Raw genomic sequence first — 16,726 nt, forward strand, 5'->3', positions numbered from 1 at the left:
GGAAAATAATATAGCTAGCATTTTCCAACATTTTAACTTTAAAGAAAAAAAAAAAGAAGAGAGAAAGAGGGGACAAGACCATAAGTGAGTGTGGTGGGGCCCATGGGGTGGGTGAGAAAAAAATTTATTATGTATAGCAGTAATATATTATATGAAGTGGTTGGTAATTTCGTATGTAATAACTTTTACTCATATTATATCATATTATGTAAATTAATTACACTACTTGTCGATATTTCGGCTATACATAATAATTTTTTGTGAAAAAAAGTGGTGGGTGGGTCAAATTAAACTCAAATCAAATCAAATTAAATGTAAGTTTATTTGGTTGAGATTCAAATTCTAAACTTTCTCTAATTCATCTAAACAAATTCAAATTTGGGGTTGGATTTGAGCATAAGTTTACTCTTCCTAAAATGCTTGCATGCTATCATGGGAATAACAGACCGGGCGGGAGGTGAAGGCCATAAGAGAAGATTGACCTCCCGGTAAGAATGTAAGATAGTTTACTTGCTTACTTTAAAGAGTAAGGGAGTGAGAACAAGCTCCACCATAGGTACTTGCTCGACCATTCTTGCATTGCTGCACAGAAAGAGAGGAAGCTGGGAAAGCGACTATCATCTGATACCAAAAAGAAAAGATTGAAATGCGGGATAATGGGTCGGCCCAAGATAAAGTTTAAGCCCAATATGATCATTCCGATATACAAAGTTCCATGGTTAGTAACACACAACTACACAAGCCTGACATATACAAAAGGATTAGTAGAGGATACAAATTTATTTTGCTTAAACCAACCCCACGCATATGAAGCTAATTAGTTCTCTATCTCTCAATCACCGTTAACAACCATGAAAATTCATGCTCATCAACCATTAGAACAGAACCTAATGGTTGATCTTTATTCCGAAAAATAAAATACCTTATTAAGATTTGAATTAACTTTAAATATTAGTTATTGAATTTCGATACAACGCTTGTAATCATAAATTTCTATGGTTGATGATTGGTGACTAAGTGATCAAGACTCAAATATGTATAGGCAGTTTATCACATTTATGCTGTTCTCTGTTTGTCTTTAATGAAACTTTTCTTGACCAAAAAAAGAAAAGAAAAAAAGTTGCATTTTGTTGAAGTCTTAGAAACAAAGGTAACTCAGCTTGGATTATGCAAGTTGCATAAGCCGTGCTTATGAAACAAGCAATAGTACGAATCAAAGTTGAAATTCTGCATTGATGGCAAACTCCTTCACCATTGCTTACAAATCCCATCATTTCTACTTCATTGCTTGCTTTTCCTCTTATCCACCTCCCATCCTTTCATTACTTGAACATTTTATACAGCTTTCTCACCAAGTACGAAACCTATGGCTCTAGAGAAATTTCATTGAGGGACAGAATGCCCATCATCATATTTCTAATTCTCTTGTAAATCATTTCATGTGAGGCCCTCTGCTTGTCTTAGCACACAACTTCTTATCTCATCTCAATTATTGCACTTGAAAAGCTCTTCTTCATCAAGCCAAGCAATGTGTAAAATGCCCTTCAAAATGTCAAGCACTCCTTTTTGGAAATTGATATGTGTGTGTGTGTGTGAGAAAGAGAAGGGAAAGAAAGTGGGCACATGGAGAAGATACTTATCTTACTTGGTTAACATTATAAAAAGGTATATATTAGGCAGCAAGCAGAACAGAAGCACATGACATTGAATCAAACACCACTCAATCATTAATTCACATCAAATCCAAGATACAATGGGGTATAATATTTCCCCAAAGCCAAAAGCTAGGGTTAGAGAAAATACAGTAGTTATAACAACCCAAATTAACAAAGAAATTAAGAGAGGAAGGGATAGTGGGTCCTACACTCCCTCTTCTAATATCCCACACCAGCCTGTTAAAGGAATTCAAATAATGCAAAGTTTGATAGGTCACATGGAATAAAAAGCAGACTGACACATCCACACATGCCCTGCCTCCCAAATGCATATGCACATGATGTCTGTCTCCTTGAGGTAGCTTCCACTACAACACCATCTCATATCCACCCCAAACCTTTCTCCTCTGCAATTATCAATCCCATCTATCTACTTCAAACCCATTAATTAAAATCTCACAGCATATCACTACCTACTCACAATCCTTTCCTCTATCTAATATTATACACACAAACCATCAAAAGCAGAATTGTTTTTCTTTTTAATTTAGTTAGCAAACTATATGCACTCACTCTCTAGCATATATTGAGCTTAATTTAAACATTTTTGGGTCATTGATTTTTTCCATTGTTTTTCTTCCTTTGATGTCAATAATCCTATAGAGCTTGTTCCTCCAATGTAGGACGGCAGGCTGCAATTAAGGTGCACTGGAGGTGCCTGTGGCAAGTGATCAAATGGTCATTTGTGAGGCCTGAGGCTTGCATGAATGAATGAACAACTGTTGGGCCCACAAACCTAAAGCCCCTCCTAACCATGTCTTTGCTTATGCTCTCTGATTTTGATGTCTTGACTGGGATTTTGTAGCCTGTTTTGTATTGAGGGGAGATGGGCTTGTGATTCACAAAGCCCCAAATGTATTTGTCAAATGATCCAAATTCCTTCTTTACCTGCAATTGATTGTACAAAAATGTGCTCATTAGGATAAAATTATAAATATAATACATAAATACTACTATTAAACTCTATCATGCTGTATAATTGGACCTACATTAATCTAATGAACAGCCAAGTGGGGCTAAGTGTTAAAATCATAAGGGCTATATACAATTCTTGTGGTGATGCAATATCATATATAATAAAGATATTGCAGACATGCATCATGCAGAACAGTTGGAGCTCACTTGTGGACAGGATTTTCACTAACTAAGAAGAAAAGAATAATAGATTAAGCTGTTAATGATTCAAGTCAATATTAACATTTAACATTATTTTAATGGGTTTTCTTAAACTAAGATGTTTCTTTTAAGTAACAAGTCTATGAAAAGAAGGCATCAGCAGAAATGGTCCTTAAAAGAAGGGGACAGAATAGTCTGAATAGATGGAAAAGATTGATAGAGGACAAAAACAAAAACAAATTGCAGATTTTGATCCTTAGTTACCTCAAGAATTCTGTTAGAGTTGTCCACAACTCCTCGGACCCTGCTTATTTCAATTCCATATTCTGAACTAATTGACACCATCTGCTTGTCAGTGAAATTGGCCACAGTTTCGGCATCAAACTCTGAAAATGCATTCCTGCAGAGAGGGAAGCATGCAATTTTCATCAACATTAATCCCATATGTTTAATGAGAGACACCATCACAACAATATTGTATTTAACTAAGGGGGTTTAGAAAACAAAGACACACCTGAAATCTTGACGTTTCTTTAAAATGGAAGTCCAATCTGAGCCAACTTGAGCTCCACTTAAAACAAGCAGTTCAAACAACATCCTGCAATATGAATAATTGAAAGAAAATGAGTAAAAATATAGGAATAATATAGATGTGTGTGTGTGTGTGTGTGTGTGTGTGTGTGTGTGTGTGTGAGAGAGAGAGAGAGAGAGGCTTAGTTGGTCTTACTTGTCATCATGAACTGGAACTCCCCATTCTTCATCATGGTAAGCAACATAGATGGGATCTGAGCATAAGATAAGAGAATGAAACAATTAGGAAACATCATTTCTCATTTCAAATTCAAAATGATATAACAAATTGAGTCCCATATACAAGAAGCATTTATATTATATTGCCATACCTGAATTAGCCGTGATAAAGCTGCACCTTTTCTCTTCTTCAGCTGCCTTGGCTTCCATAATATTACTAGAAGCATCATTTGGAGCAACCCTTTCAAAGTTGGCAGACTTTGATCTTCCATAATGGGCAATCCTCATCTTTCTCTGTGCATGTTGAAGCGCCATCTGCTCCCTCCTCACAGCAGCAATGCTTCCTGGTGCCTCAGTGATCAAAGAAGAAGAATAACTCAAAGAAGCCTCAATGGAAGAAGAAGAAGAAGAAAGTCCACCAGTACTAAAATGATGATCAGCAACACCGTCAACACCAACACCACGCTTAAAGCTCTTGGACTTCTTCCTCTCCAAAATCTTGGCTCTTGTGGTGCCTCCTGGGGTCAGAACTTTCTCAGAACTTGAGTTCAGCCCATTGGGGTCATTCCCTCTCTTTATTGCTGGTGGCCTTGGAGACTTTGACTTTGGAGAAATTGGAGGGGTCAAAGAAGGCTTAGAACTAATTCTAGGACTAGTACTAGCAGAAGAAGTTGGCAGGGGAGGTGGTGGTGGAGACAGAGAAGGTGGGGATATTTTCTTAAGTGAATTACGCCGGTCTAGGCGGGGGACTCGGTTACAAGTAGGCTGAAGGACTGGTCTGCCATTGATTCTAGCAACCATGGGTGTGACTTCAACTCCTATGGTCACCTTGGCCTTAGAGCTGCACATAATTTCTTATTTTATGTATGTGTGTTATGTTGAGTGAAGCTCAAATTCTCAATGTGACTTGGTATGGATTAGGAGGTGTGAAGCAAAAAATGGCTCAAAGGAGTGTATGGAAGTGATCAATGAAGGAGGTGGTATGGAAGTGAAGGAGAGGGAAAGAGAGGGGTTGGGGGTTTTATAAAAGGAGGGAAGGTGGGGACAGGTTAAAGGGGAAGTTGTAACATGGGGAGGTTGGGGTCTGGCATACAAACTTGGCCATTTGGGATTGTTTCCTACTAATTATTGTTATTATTATAATGATTAATGTTGTTATTGAATGGAGCGAGAGAGAGAGGGAGAGAATCAAGGGAGATTAAAATGGGGATTTGTTGGATGGGATTATGAGATAGTGTGCTGAAAGCCACCATGTTTTTCACTTGGGACTTCCCCCTCTTCCCACTTTACAGAAGATATTTGGATATATGCCTCTGATATTCCAGAACTTATAAAGCTGGAGTGGTGGATAAGGAAGTAACAAGGCAAGTAAAAGACCAATTATTGATACCCTCTTTTTAGCTGGAGGGAATCTCCCACTCTCTCTCTCTATCTCTCTCAATTTTTTGGTGAGGGCAAGGTAAGGTAGGAGCTAGATTATTTTATAAGTAATCAAAACCTAAGAGCCCTTTTGAGGCACAAACTAAGAACCTTTTGAGGTTGAACTTTGATTAGGATTTAGTTGTTGAAACAATCAATAAAAAGATATTAGAAGTCCATACAAGGCCTTTCTGAATTAAAATATGTAACACTCTCTAATTAATTAGTAACTTTATGTCAATAGGCTTCTCACATATACTTTCCAGATAAACTGGGTTGCATTTGTTCTCCACAAGATGGGTTACAGCCTCCATTTTGTTTCTTTTAACCTTTTGTTATTCCACAATGTGTTTCTGTTTCTTTTATGTAGGAAAATGCCTAAAGCAGAGTTACAACTTGGAAGATGGGCTTTGAACATCACCAAGAAGGAATGCACTAGCAAAATACTGAGCAGGGCTGTCATGTTCAGACTCCTCAGTCCTCACATAGATAACTTACACCATATTTATATTTTATATCCCTCATTTGGGCATTACTTCAAAGAGAAGAGTGGGGTGGAAGAAAGGAATGTTAACATTTGATGACCTGCAGTAGCAGTACTTGATGGGATTTAACTTTAGGTTTATACATGTATACACAAGTACCACTGTAGAGGCAAATTTTTACCATTAAACCATGACATCTTTCAACCATATTATCCATTCTATTTAATTCCTGTATGTGATCGGTGATCCCAGTCCAAGCATTTATTGAAGCGAATACCATGGTCTCTAAGTTATGGTGCTGTCATGGTAGCAGTTGTAGTTATCAAATGTCTAAAGTGCAGATAAACTGTCATTTTGAGCCCTTTGCTACCTTGAATTAATAAATAAAGCAGATGACTTTGTGTCATCATGTAGCACACAATTTAGTGTTCTATGAAGTCATCAGAAATGAATGAGACTCTACTCAAACTATTATTATAGAGCTTCTCATTGATTGTATGTGGACCCTTTACAAGCTAAGCTCTGCTAGCTTCCTCAGACTTTCACAGAGTCGCAGAGAGCCTCAGAGCACTTGAAAGCTTGCTTTCAAGTGAGGGTAGTCCCAAAAGTCAGGATTCAGGAATTGAAACTTGGACTTGCAGAAGCACTTTGATGTTTGATCTCTCATACCATTTTGGTCAGTCTGTGACAAACTATTTTAACCTAACCATCAAATCAAATCACATTAAAAGAATTAACCCCCATGAATGGTCAAGTTTTGGGTACACAAAAGCATGTCACACGGAAAAAGAACACCTACCTACATGGGATGCTATAAGCCCCTATCCTTAATAACAGATGACAAAGCATCAACCTTTTTCTATTCCCCTCAGTTTACATTGCAATTTTGTATTTGGGTTTGGTGTGGACAATTGCATTGTGTAATGTCTATCTACATATCACATTCCCCACCACATGAATTCTCCGCGTAATTAATGATGATTGATTTGATGAATTTGAACTACCACCCTTACCTACACCTACATTTTCCTAATCTCTTCAAGACCATATATTTTTAAATTTTGACAGTATATATATGAGACAGTTTGACAACATAACAATGTTATATTGCTAGACTGTAAATCTGAGTCATTGATTAAATTAACTTTTAATTGAATGTGTGATTCGAAGAGAAAGCATTAACTTATAGATATATATATATATATATGAGCTATAATATTACCAGCAATGAGACATCCCATGTGATCCATAACCGACATCTAAGCAATAATTAGTTATCTTCTTCAGACAAAACAAGGCAAAATCATACAAAACTGACAACTTCCAATATACAAACCACTTGTGCTCTACTTCTACTCCATCTTTGTATTCTTCCTTTTTTTAGTCATTTCCCAGAGGCTTGCCTTTTGAATCATTCAGTTTCCATTGTACGCTTCTATATATTATTATTGATCTTGAATAATATATGAATCCAATAATATTCTAGTTTTTACTTCTTTTTAATTTCCCCAAGAGATGCTCTAGTGGATACTTTTGGCAGAGGGTTGGAATTTGAATTTGTTGTACGTAAAATGTAATTTCTATCTAGCTGTGAAAACTAGGACTACTGCAAGTTCTACATGTATGCAGATTGCAGACTTATGAATCCTAGGAAAGTTTATTCACATATATGTTGCTTTCAACAGCCTTAAGGCTCTTAACCGTTGATGTGTATAAAACTCATTGTAGAACTTACATCAACGATTAATTAAAAACGGTTCATATATTATATATACATAAACGACTGTTGTTAGCATTTGCTTTATTTACATAAGTACATTCATCACAAAAACAAAGTGATTAATTCAACAAAATAAATTATTCTGAGAAGAAAAATATGGGTCTTATTAATTAGTTAATCATTTTCTTTTTATTCTCTTAATTATTTTGTGTCATTATATCTAATATATTTATTTGTCAAACTTGGCTACCTGAAGTCAGCCTTATAATAATACAAATGGTCTTAATCTTATGAAAATTATCTCAGCACATAAATATTAAAGTTGGAGCAAAAACAAAACTTCCAATTTCGTTCACAAATTAGAGGAAAAAGAAAAGTGAAGCTCATGTATATTAATCTTATTCACCGTCATTATGATGAAGCTTCAAGCTAGTACGCAGATGCATTTGCAGAGGTAGCAGAGAATATGAAGCACTTTCTGACACATTCACAGCCACAGAGAATATAGATGAAGCATGCACTTTCATGGATGATGACTTTTGTAGAATTTGAGGAAAAGAGAAAACTCATTCAAATATATATATATATATAGATATATAATATGCATTATTGTACGGACGAAATTAATGGCAGATAATATTTAGTTTTGCATTGAAGAGTACTGGAGACAACTAGAGGACATATGCCCATGGGAACAAAAAGGATAATTACCTTGTTTTTATTAGTGCAGCATCATCATGCATGAATCATGATTAGAGGTGTCAAACGGGCCGGCCTGGCCCGGTCCGACCCGTTTAAGTTGAGTCCATCGTGCTTTCGTGCCGTGCTCGGGCTGGCCCATATAGTTAAGATCTAAGCCCAGCACGGCCCATGGCCCGCGGGCCATTCGTGCTCGTGCCGTGCCTTAAACGGGCCGGCCCACGGACCTATTTTTATTTTTATTTTTTATGGTGATAAAACTAATCTTATGATATTTTTTCTTATTTATAATTAAATATTAACATTATTTTTCATGAAAATTGAATATTTTTGTTGAAAAGTTCTTTAAAAATAGAAAAAACAATGTTAAAATAGTCGTGCCTAATTCGGGCCCATTTCGTGCCCGTGCTCGTGCCGTGCTTGGCCCGTGTCGTGCTCATGCCGTGCCGTGCCCGATGGGCTAAAAACTTCGGCCCAGCCCGGCTCATTTAATCGTGCCGTGCCGTGCCGTGCCTATTTTAATCGTGCCGTGCCGTGTCGTGCTCGGGCCGGCCCGACCCGTTTGACACCTCTAATCATGATCAAGAATTCATGATCCAAGAAAAAAAAAAGATAGAGAAGTACAATTCTATTATTTTGTACCAGTGTACGTAATACAATTTTTTTTTTAAGTTTGCTAAATTTTTATGCATCAACATTATTGAATAGAGATGGTGAAGTAGTACAAAAGAGATTAACATATATAGATGTCACATTTCAAAAGTTTATATGACTCTCTAAGCACACATGAATTGTCTTTATGGCCATGATTTAGGAATTATTTAGAACAAATTGGTGAGATTTACGTTGGAAATTCTACAGGCCAAGCCCAGGCCTTACATAATGATTTGGATCGTAATTAATCTTCCTTAAGGCTGTAAATGGGCTGATCTTAATTGGGTCAGATGGAGAAGTTGGAAAGGCTGCATTGGTCTTAGTCATCTTGCTTTTGCTGATGGAAAGCCCATATACACTTGAGAGAATGATCAACACCATCTGATTCCAAAACCATGAAAAGGGCCTTGCACAATCAATTTGGGAAATTTTGCGAAATAACTTCTTTTAATACAAAACTTACATTTTTGACTCTGGCTTCCAAAATTAATTTTTTTGGATCAAAACACACTTGTAGTCGCACATGGTCGACATGTAAAAAAAGTAGAAAATGATTATTTGGCTGCAGCACTAATAATTTTGTTCGAAAATAGCCAAAAGAGTCAAAAAAAAGATTAAATATGAAACTGAGAGTCAAAAAAATAAGTTTGGTATTAAAAAAGATTATTTCACAAAATTTCCCAATAAATTTTGAGTACAAGTTGCACAAGAATTGCCAAAGAAACGCTACTATCAATGTTTACGAGAAATTGACAATTTAATTTAGATCTTATAACAAGTTTTGTATTAATTAATAGTGCGTGACAGTTATGTTAAAAAAACCATATTCTTAAATTAATGTCTAATAGAAATGAGACTCACCTGTTAGTAACAGGATGCTAATTTCTCCACAAAATTGTCTAAAATTATGATAGAAATAGTTGAGATATGATATGATATGATACTCTAGTAAGATACAAGTTTAAAACTCATAATTGAACAGAACTTGTAAGACCATTTCCAGGTTCTCCCAGAGAGTTCTCCAACATTGACTTCCAGGCCTATCTGTTATCTAAAAAGGCATACAGTGAAGTGGACCCAACAAAATCCATCCAACATTCTTCTCTAGAGAAGCAATAATAGACTCTTACCAAAATCCAGAACTTTCAAGAATTCACTGTCTCCTCTTCCTTCAAATTTAAATACCCTTACCAGACAACTAACCAACCCATCACTTGCAATACCAAAACAACTAAAACAAGACCCAAAAGCTCCAATTCTCAAGCCCTCCAATTTCTCTCTTTGTCACAACAATCAGCCCTCTTCCAAACACATACCAAACAGCAACAACAAAGACCCAGAAAATCAAGAATGTCACTCTTACAGTCTCTTTTGGACCCTTTCAGAGGTTTCAACTCAGATGTAGGCTACACCTACATGGACTGGAAGGAAACCCCACATGCCCACATCTTTGAAATCGACCTTCCAGGCCTTACAAAAGAGGATGTAAAGCTTGAAGTGCATGAAGGCAGAGTGCTTCATGTCAGTGCTGAGAGAAAGGAAGAAGAGCCTGCAGGGGACCCAAAGAATGAAAAGTGGCACTGCAGAGAAAGAACAAGTGGGAGTTTCTCAAGGCATTTTCGGTTGCCTGAAAATGCCAGGGTTGAGGAGATTAAAGCTTCAATGCGTGATGGGGTATTAGTCATCACAGTGCCAAAGGAGAAGGACCTGAAGAAAAAGCCCAAACACAACAAGGTTGAGATCTCAGGGGATGAAGAAGGACATGTTTCCAAAGGACTTGGCCGTTTTGTGTGCTGCAAAGCTTAAACACTACCCTTCTAATCAATATGAATTCAAAAACTGTGTTTTTGTGATTTGGGAATGTAATTTTGCTTTATGATTAATTGTTCGAGTGTGAATTTGTGGTGCTTGTGTTGTATATAATACTATTAATTTTAGTTTAATATCAATGGTGTGTTCTTTACTTCTTTTGCAACTTGGTTATTAATTCCATGACTGACTTGCTAATAGTAGATTCATATAGGCATGACTGACCAAAGATGATTGCACCACAAATGTTTAAAACTAATTAATTATCAACAAATGAATAGAAAGACATAATGTGTTTTGCACCCATGTTCAATCTTTCTAAAGGCTTTTTATGCTGGATTTTTCAGAACTTATGGCCGAAAATTGGATCTTATGATGGATTTGGGCTTTACTGTTTTCCACCTCCACTTACTGATATTGGGTAAGGACCAGATTGGTCATTGGTGTAGCTAGGCCTCGGGTCATTTTGTAGTTTGTTGGGATTGGGCTCCCATATCATGAAATTGAAAAAAATAAAAAATAATATAGAAGGTCCTGGCTGATTTATATAGGGGCCAATGGGATCTATAACCCCAGGAAACTAATTTTCATTAATTTATTCGAGCTATTCAATTTATTTATTGATATTTTTCTTAGAGTGAGGACAAGTACTCGATGAAATGTCTCAAAAAAATTGAAGTATGTAGTTGGTGTTATTTTCCCACATTCTTAAAGAAAAATTCTCAGTCCGCCACCGAGGCCAATCTTAAGTTATTGTATATATATTTTGACTTGATGTCAACCTAATGTAGCCATAATATATAATACCATATGGCTATGCCATGGATATAATAACTCTGATTTCATATTTTTATTAACATTTGAGGAAATTAATAAATTTGGCAATGCCCCCTTACAATATACATCTTTTTTTGTTCAATCCCCTTACAATCTTTCCACTAGCTAAGCTGTCAATTTTTGCAATCCTACTTACATAAAGTGAAAAGTGACCGTGTCTCCATGTTTTACATAAAGAAACGCTTTACTCCCATCAAGAAGGAAAAGTTGTAATGAACTATATATATGCTGTTTACTAGGATGCTTCACAGGATATCCCATTCATCTAATAATATAATACCAAAATGCTTGATTTTTTCAACACGCTTCAGCAATTAAAGAATAGTACTGATCAGCCTATTATATTGTTTTAGTGGAATATGAGAGAAGCTTTAAATATAAGATGGTCTGTCAAATAATAATGTAAACACTTAATGTTGAAGATGCTGATTTGCATTAATTAATTTGGTCCAGGTGTAGTTTGTGCTGGAGTTTCTCACTCCCTCCCTAGTGGGTTTTTCTCCACTAGGACCTTCCTCTTGGGAGGTGGACTCAGACACCCCATGAATTAGAATATAGTATCAACAGCTGAAATGAGACTCTCAAAGCTACATGTTTACATGTTACCTTTTGTGCTGAGAGGGGCAGAGTGCTTCTCACGTATTTTGAAACCCAACATGCAACACATCAACTAATTAATTTCTGGAGCCATGTATAAAACAAGGCTGAGAAAATTAATTAGCATATACCAACAGCAGTACAAGTTTTCTTCAGAAATTAAACATGAAGTTGTGCATTTCTACTTTGTTTGTTCTCCTTGTTGTATTGGAGCTGTTCATGAGTATTAATGTATCATCGGCTGCCACTAAACCCAGGCCAAATGTTTTGGCTGCCCAGGATTATCTGTCTTTCAGTCACTATCTTAAAACGTGTCCACAAGCTGAGGGCATCATTCAGCAAAAAGTGGGAGACTGGATCGAGAAGGACTTCACCTTGGCTGCTAGTATCATTCGCTTGCACTTCCATGACTGTGCTGTCAGGGTAAGCATGCATGCTTGAACAAAATAACTATAAAGTTAATGCATTTGTGAAGCAGTTTTTCATATAATGTGTATATAACAAGTCACCTAGAAAACTTGAACCCCGTATTCATATAAAATATGTTCTCATGTTGTTAGACTGTCCATCTCAATCATTGATCAAGTGAATTTTTTGAATGCGTGATTCAGATTCATAGTGTGACAAAATTATATATAGTTTTGATTTCTTACTTACAGACGAGTATGACATCCAATGGTTGATATTGATATAGAGTATGTAACAAGTCATCTAACTCAAAACAAAAAGGCTGTATTCATATAGGGAAATGTTCTCTACCAAGACAATTTGTAGTGTTATGTTGTTAGATTGTTTACAATACGTGTGTTTGCATTGCAGGGCTGCGATGCATCAATTTTGCTCAACCATCGAGGGAGTGAGAGGAGAGCTTTTTCCAGCAGGACACTCAGAAGTTTCGAAGTAATCGATGACATCAAGGCAGAGCTTGAAAGGCAGTGTCCTAAAACAGTGTCCTGTGCTGACATTCTCACTGCTGCTGCTAGAGATGCCACCATTATAGCTGGAGGTCCATTTTGGGAAGTCCCATTTGGGCGCAAAGATGGACGCATTTCCATTTCAAAAGAAGCAGACATGGTTCCTCAGGGCCATGAAAATATCACTGTACTGATTAAATTTTTCCAAGAACGTGGCTTGAACATGCTTGATTTGGTCACCCTCTCAGGGGCACACACCATTGGCAGAAGCTCTTGCTATGCCTTCAAGCAGAGACTCTCAAACTTCAATGGCACCGGAAAGCCTGACCCTTCACTCAATGCCATGTACTTGAACATCTTTTTGAAGAAGAAATGCAAACATGACTTGGACTTGATCTATCTTGATGCCATAACCCCAAAGACATTTGACACAATGTACTACTCAAATCTGCACAAGAAGTTGGGGTTGTTGTCTACAGATCAGTTGCTCAACTCTGATGTGAGAACTGGTCCATTTGTTGCTGCATTGGCATCTCAGCCTTTCCTTTTTGAGAGCCAGTTTGCAGTGTCAATGGTGAAGCTTGGAAATGTCCAAGTTCTTACAAGACCAAATGAGGGTGAGATCCGAGTGAACTGCAATTATGCCAATGCTTAAAAGGGTGTCATCTGTCAACAAGCCCATGATGTTTTTTCATTTTACTTTTACCAGTTTGAAAAGATAATTGCATTTTATTAAGTTGATGAAGCTTGGATTTATGTGTCACAAAATCTTACAGAGTCTGTAGGTTTGATTCTACAAGGGTATTTTCTTGTATTATGATCAATTCACACGGATATATTGTATTTTATATTAAAGAAGATATAAAAATAATAATGTCATACGATGACTCATATCTGTTATGATCTTATTAATTATTATGTAAATGGGAGTAGACACATTACACATCCAAGCACAAAATTTTCACTGGCTCCAAATAATTGATTCATTAAACAAATTGAAAGAACATTCAATTGTTTAGTCTTCAATGAAAAGTTCATCATTTTTAGTCAAATTAACGTGATGGCTAACAAATTTTAATCAAGTAAACACTTAACTAATTTAAGAAAATAAAAGAACAATTCAATGGAATGAAGCAAATTTAAGGATAAAATGAATCAAAAAGAGTTTTGAGAATCCAAATTTATAGGCATAATTAATCCTTAATTTTTTTTGACAACTTATCATTTGGTTTGTAGACCTTGTGATGCAGTAGTCTTGTAAGCTGTAATTTACCCTGTTATGGCAGCTAAGGGTGTCAATTTCTGCCAGACCCTTTTTCTTTTTGTTTTCCTCCAACTTTGACTTAGTTTTTATATTTTGTCTTGCTAGTGGTGTATTATTTCCTGGACCTGGTGTTCATAAAAATGAAAAGAAGAAATATATAAAATTACTTTCAAAACATGGACAAATGTATGGTTCACGTGAATTCACATCCCATGATGATACTATGAATTTTTGATTGAAGTAAGAAGGCAATGCTAATGAAAGTAAGAAAGTAACTGTATGAGGATGATACTATAAATTTTCTAATGTCATTTGAGGAAAATGACTATAGAGTTGAAACTTTTCCAAAAAGATGTATTTTAAATTTGTGCCAATATGGCAATATATTATTATCCAGCAAATGCTTACATGCTGAGTATGTAAACAGTAAGCAAGACGTGCCCCCACATCAATATCATTTTAGTTTTTTTTTTTTTTAAGTTGAGTATGAAAAAAAAAAACCCCTAATTATTAGCATAACCCCACCAGTCCACCACAACCCAAATAATATATTAGATGATAAAGCAAACCTGCTGGTCCAAGAGATCAAGGAGAAGATCCCAAGAGAGACCCTCCGATTCTAATATAATCTTCTTTCTATCAAAAACCCAGAAATCGAAATCCAAAAGGTACAAAGAAAAAGCAATAAAAAAAGAGATCCAAGAAACAAAATCGTACAAAAAAAAACAGAGTGAAAACAGAGTGAGTGAGTGAGAATGGCAAAGAAGGCAGTGGTGATTGGGTGCAACTACCAAGGAACCAAGGCAGAGCTCAAAGGCTGCATTAACGACGTGAAGCGGATGCACCGGTGCCTTGTCGATCGATATGGGTTTTCTGAGGACGACATCGAAGTGCTGATTGACACCGACGACTCCTACACTCAGCCCACTGGCCGAAACATTCGCAGAGCAATCACCAACCTGATCCGATCGGCTGATTCCGGTGATGTTCTCTTTGTACACTACAGTGGCCATGGCACGCGCCTTCCGGCTGAGACTGGTGATGACGACGACACTGGCTATGATGAGTGCATCGTCCCCACTGACATGAACCTCATCACAGGTCATTCATTTCTTTCCGTCATCACAAGTTTGGATTTTCCAGTTTTGGGTTTTGTGAAAGAAGTGATTTTGATGTGTTTGTTTTGAATCATCTCTGAGTCTGATGATTTATAGGAATGGTCATGTTTGTTTGTCTTCTGTTCATCATTTTAGAACAGAATTGATCATTTCTCTGGCCAAACAAAAGGGTTTGATGATTTTAGGGCAATTGAGATCTTGCTTGCTGATCCAAAATGTTTTGGTCAATGAATCTATCTGGATGATCATTTTAATGACTTGGGTTCTGGGGCATGTCTGTTTACCATGTTTTTCGTGCTTTCATTTAATTATATTTTCAATATAAACTCTGATTCGGGAAGTAGTTTTGGACACAAACACAATATGGACATATAATATACAAGCAAACGATCATGTTCCCAAAGTTGTATGCTACTTTGACCATATATGATTGTTAGCGTAGTTTGTTGTTGGGTGGATAATACAAGTTCACAATAGTTGTGGAATGTGTTTGTAACAGATGACGACTTCAGGGGATTTGTGGACCAGCTGCCAGCAGGTTGCCGGCTGACAATTGTATCAGATTCGTGCCACAGCGGTGGTCTCATTGATGAATCTAAAGAGCAGATAGGGGAGAGCACAAGGGGCAAAGAGCGTGAATCTGGCTCTGGCTCTGGCTCTGGCTCCGGTTTTGGTGGGTTCAAGAGCTTTCTGAAGGACAAGGCGGAAGATGCTTTCGAGTCTCGAGGAATCCACATCCCTTCTGGATTGCGCCGCCATCTACATGACGAAGAAGAAGAGACTGAGGACAGGGAGGTGGAAATTGGACATGGTGTCAGGGGCTATGTGAAAAGCAGAGAACTGCCACTCTCAGTTCTGATAGATGTACTCAAGCAGAAAACAGGAAAGAATGACATTGATGTTGGGAAGCTGAGGCCAACCCTTTTTGATGTTTTCGGAGAAGATGCCAGTCCTAAGGTGAAGAAGTTCATGAAGGTCATTTTGAACAAAATCCAAAATCATGAGGGTGGAGACAGTGGCTTCTTTGGGAAGGTTGGAAGCCTGGCTCAAGAGTTTCTTAAACAAAAGCTTGAAGATAATGATGAGTATGCAAAGCCTGCTTTAGAGACAGAAATAGGTAGCAAACAAGAGGTTTATGCTGGAGCAAACCATCGCTCTATGCCTGATGGTGGCATTCTTATCAGTGGCTGCCAGACAGACCAAACCTCTGCCGATGCCAGTCCTTCGGGAAATGCAGCCCAAGCTTATGGAGCTCTAAGTAATGCAATTCAGACCATACTCTCTGAAACAGATGGTGAAATTACAAACCAAGAGCTTGTTAACAGGGCAAGGGGGGTCCTGAAGAGGCAGGGTTTCGCTCAGCGACCTGGACTCTACTGCCATGACCATCACGTCGATGCTCCTTTTGTGTGCTGATTTGTGAGTTTATTACAATAATAAATAATCTCCAGAGTGAGGTACTTTGTGCTGTGCTTAATTTCGAGAGTGGGGTACTTTGTGCAGTGCTTCAGCTTTTATTTTGGCTTTTCAATGAAAACTTGAGCATAAAGGATTTTTATTTGAAAGTTATTGACATGGATTTTTAATTTGAATGCTATTTAACATGAAGGATTTTCTATTTCATCTACT

General features: G+C 37.1%; 4 protein-coding genes across 4 annotated transcripts; 3 read left to right on the forward strand and 1 right to left on the reverse strand.

The window, feature by feature from the left end:
* Nucleotides 1-1,701: 1,701 nt before the first annotated feature.
* On the reverse strand, nucleotides 1,702-4,805 carry LOC147297534 (uncharacterized). The gene is made up of 5 exons (XM_086241270.1): nucleotides 3,734-4,805; nucleotides 3,559-3,616; nucleotides 3,346-3,429; nucleotides 3,096-3,231; nucleotides 1,702-2,603 (listed from the first exon to the last, which is right to left on the reverse strand). Exons 1-5 carry the CDS (start codon nucleotides 4,428-4,430, stop codon nucleotides 2,313-2,315), a joined length of 1,266 nt encoding a protein of 421 aa, XP_086097396.1. The 5' UTR covers nucleotides 4,431-4,805; the 3' UTR covers nucleotides 1,702-2,312.
* Nucleotides 4,806-9,677: 4,872 nt separating this feature from the next.
* Nucleotides 9,678-10,364, forward strand: LOC147297535 (17.8 kDa class I heat shock protein-like). The gene has a single exon (XM_086238803.1). It carries the CDS (start codon nucleotides 9,909-9,911, stop codon nucleotides 10,362-10,364), a length of 456 nt encoding a protein of 151 aa, XP_086094929.1. The 5' UTR covers nucleotides 9,678-9,908.
* Nucleotides 10,365-11,966: 1,602 nt separating this feature from the next.
* LOC147297536 (peroxidase 7-like) lies at nucleotides 11,967-13,370 on the forward strand. The gene is made up of 2 exons (XM_086229680.1): nucleotides 11,967-12,224; nucleotides 12,621-13,370. The coding sequence occupies exons 1-2, from the start codon at nucleotides 11,967-11,969 to the stop codon at nucleotides 13,368-13,370; spliced, it is 1,008 nt and encodes a 335-aa protein (XP_086085806.1).
* Nucleotides 13,371-14,548: 1,178 nt separating this feature from the next.
* Nucleotides 14,549-16,666, forward strand: MC4 (metacaspase 4). The gene is made up of 2 exons (XM_086237415.1): nucleotides 14,549-15,080; nucleotides 15,597-16,666. Exons 1-2 carry the CDS (start codon nucleotides 14,735-14,737, stop codon nucleotides 16,511-16,513), a joined length of 1,263 nt encoding a protein of 420 aa, XP_086093541.1. The 5' UTR covers nucleotides 14,549-14,734; the 3' UTR covers nucleotides 16,514-16,666.
* The last annotated feature ends 60 nt before the right edge of the window (nucleotides 16,667-16,726 follow it).

The sequence above is a fragment of the Dryas octopetala genome, chromosome 1, assembly GCF_963921425.1.
Source record: "Dryas octopetala chromosome 1, drDryOcto1.1, whole genome shotgun sequence".
Lineage (NCBI taxonomy): Eukaryota > Viridiplantae > Streptophyta > Magnoliopsida > Rosales > Rosaceae > Dryas > Dryas octopetala.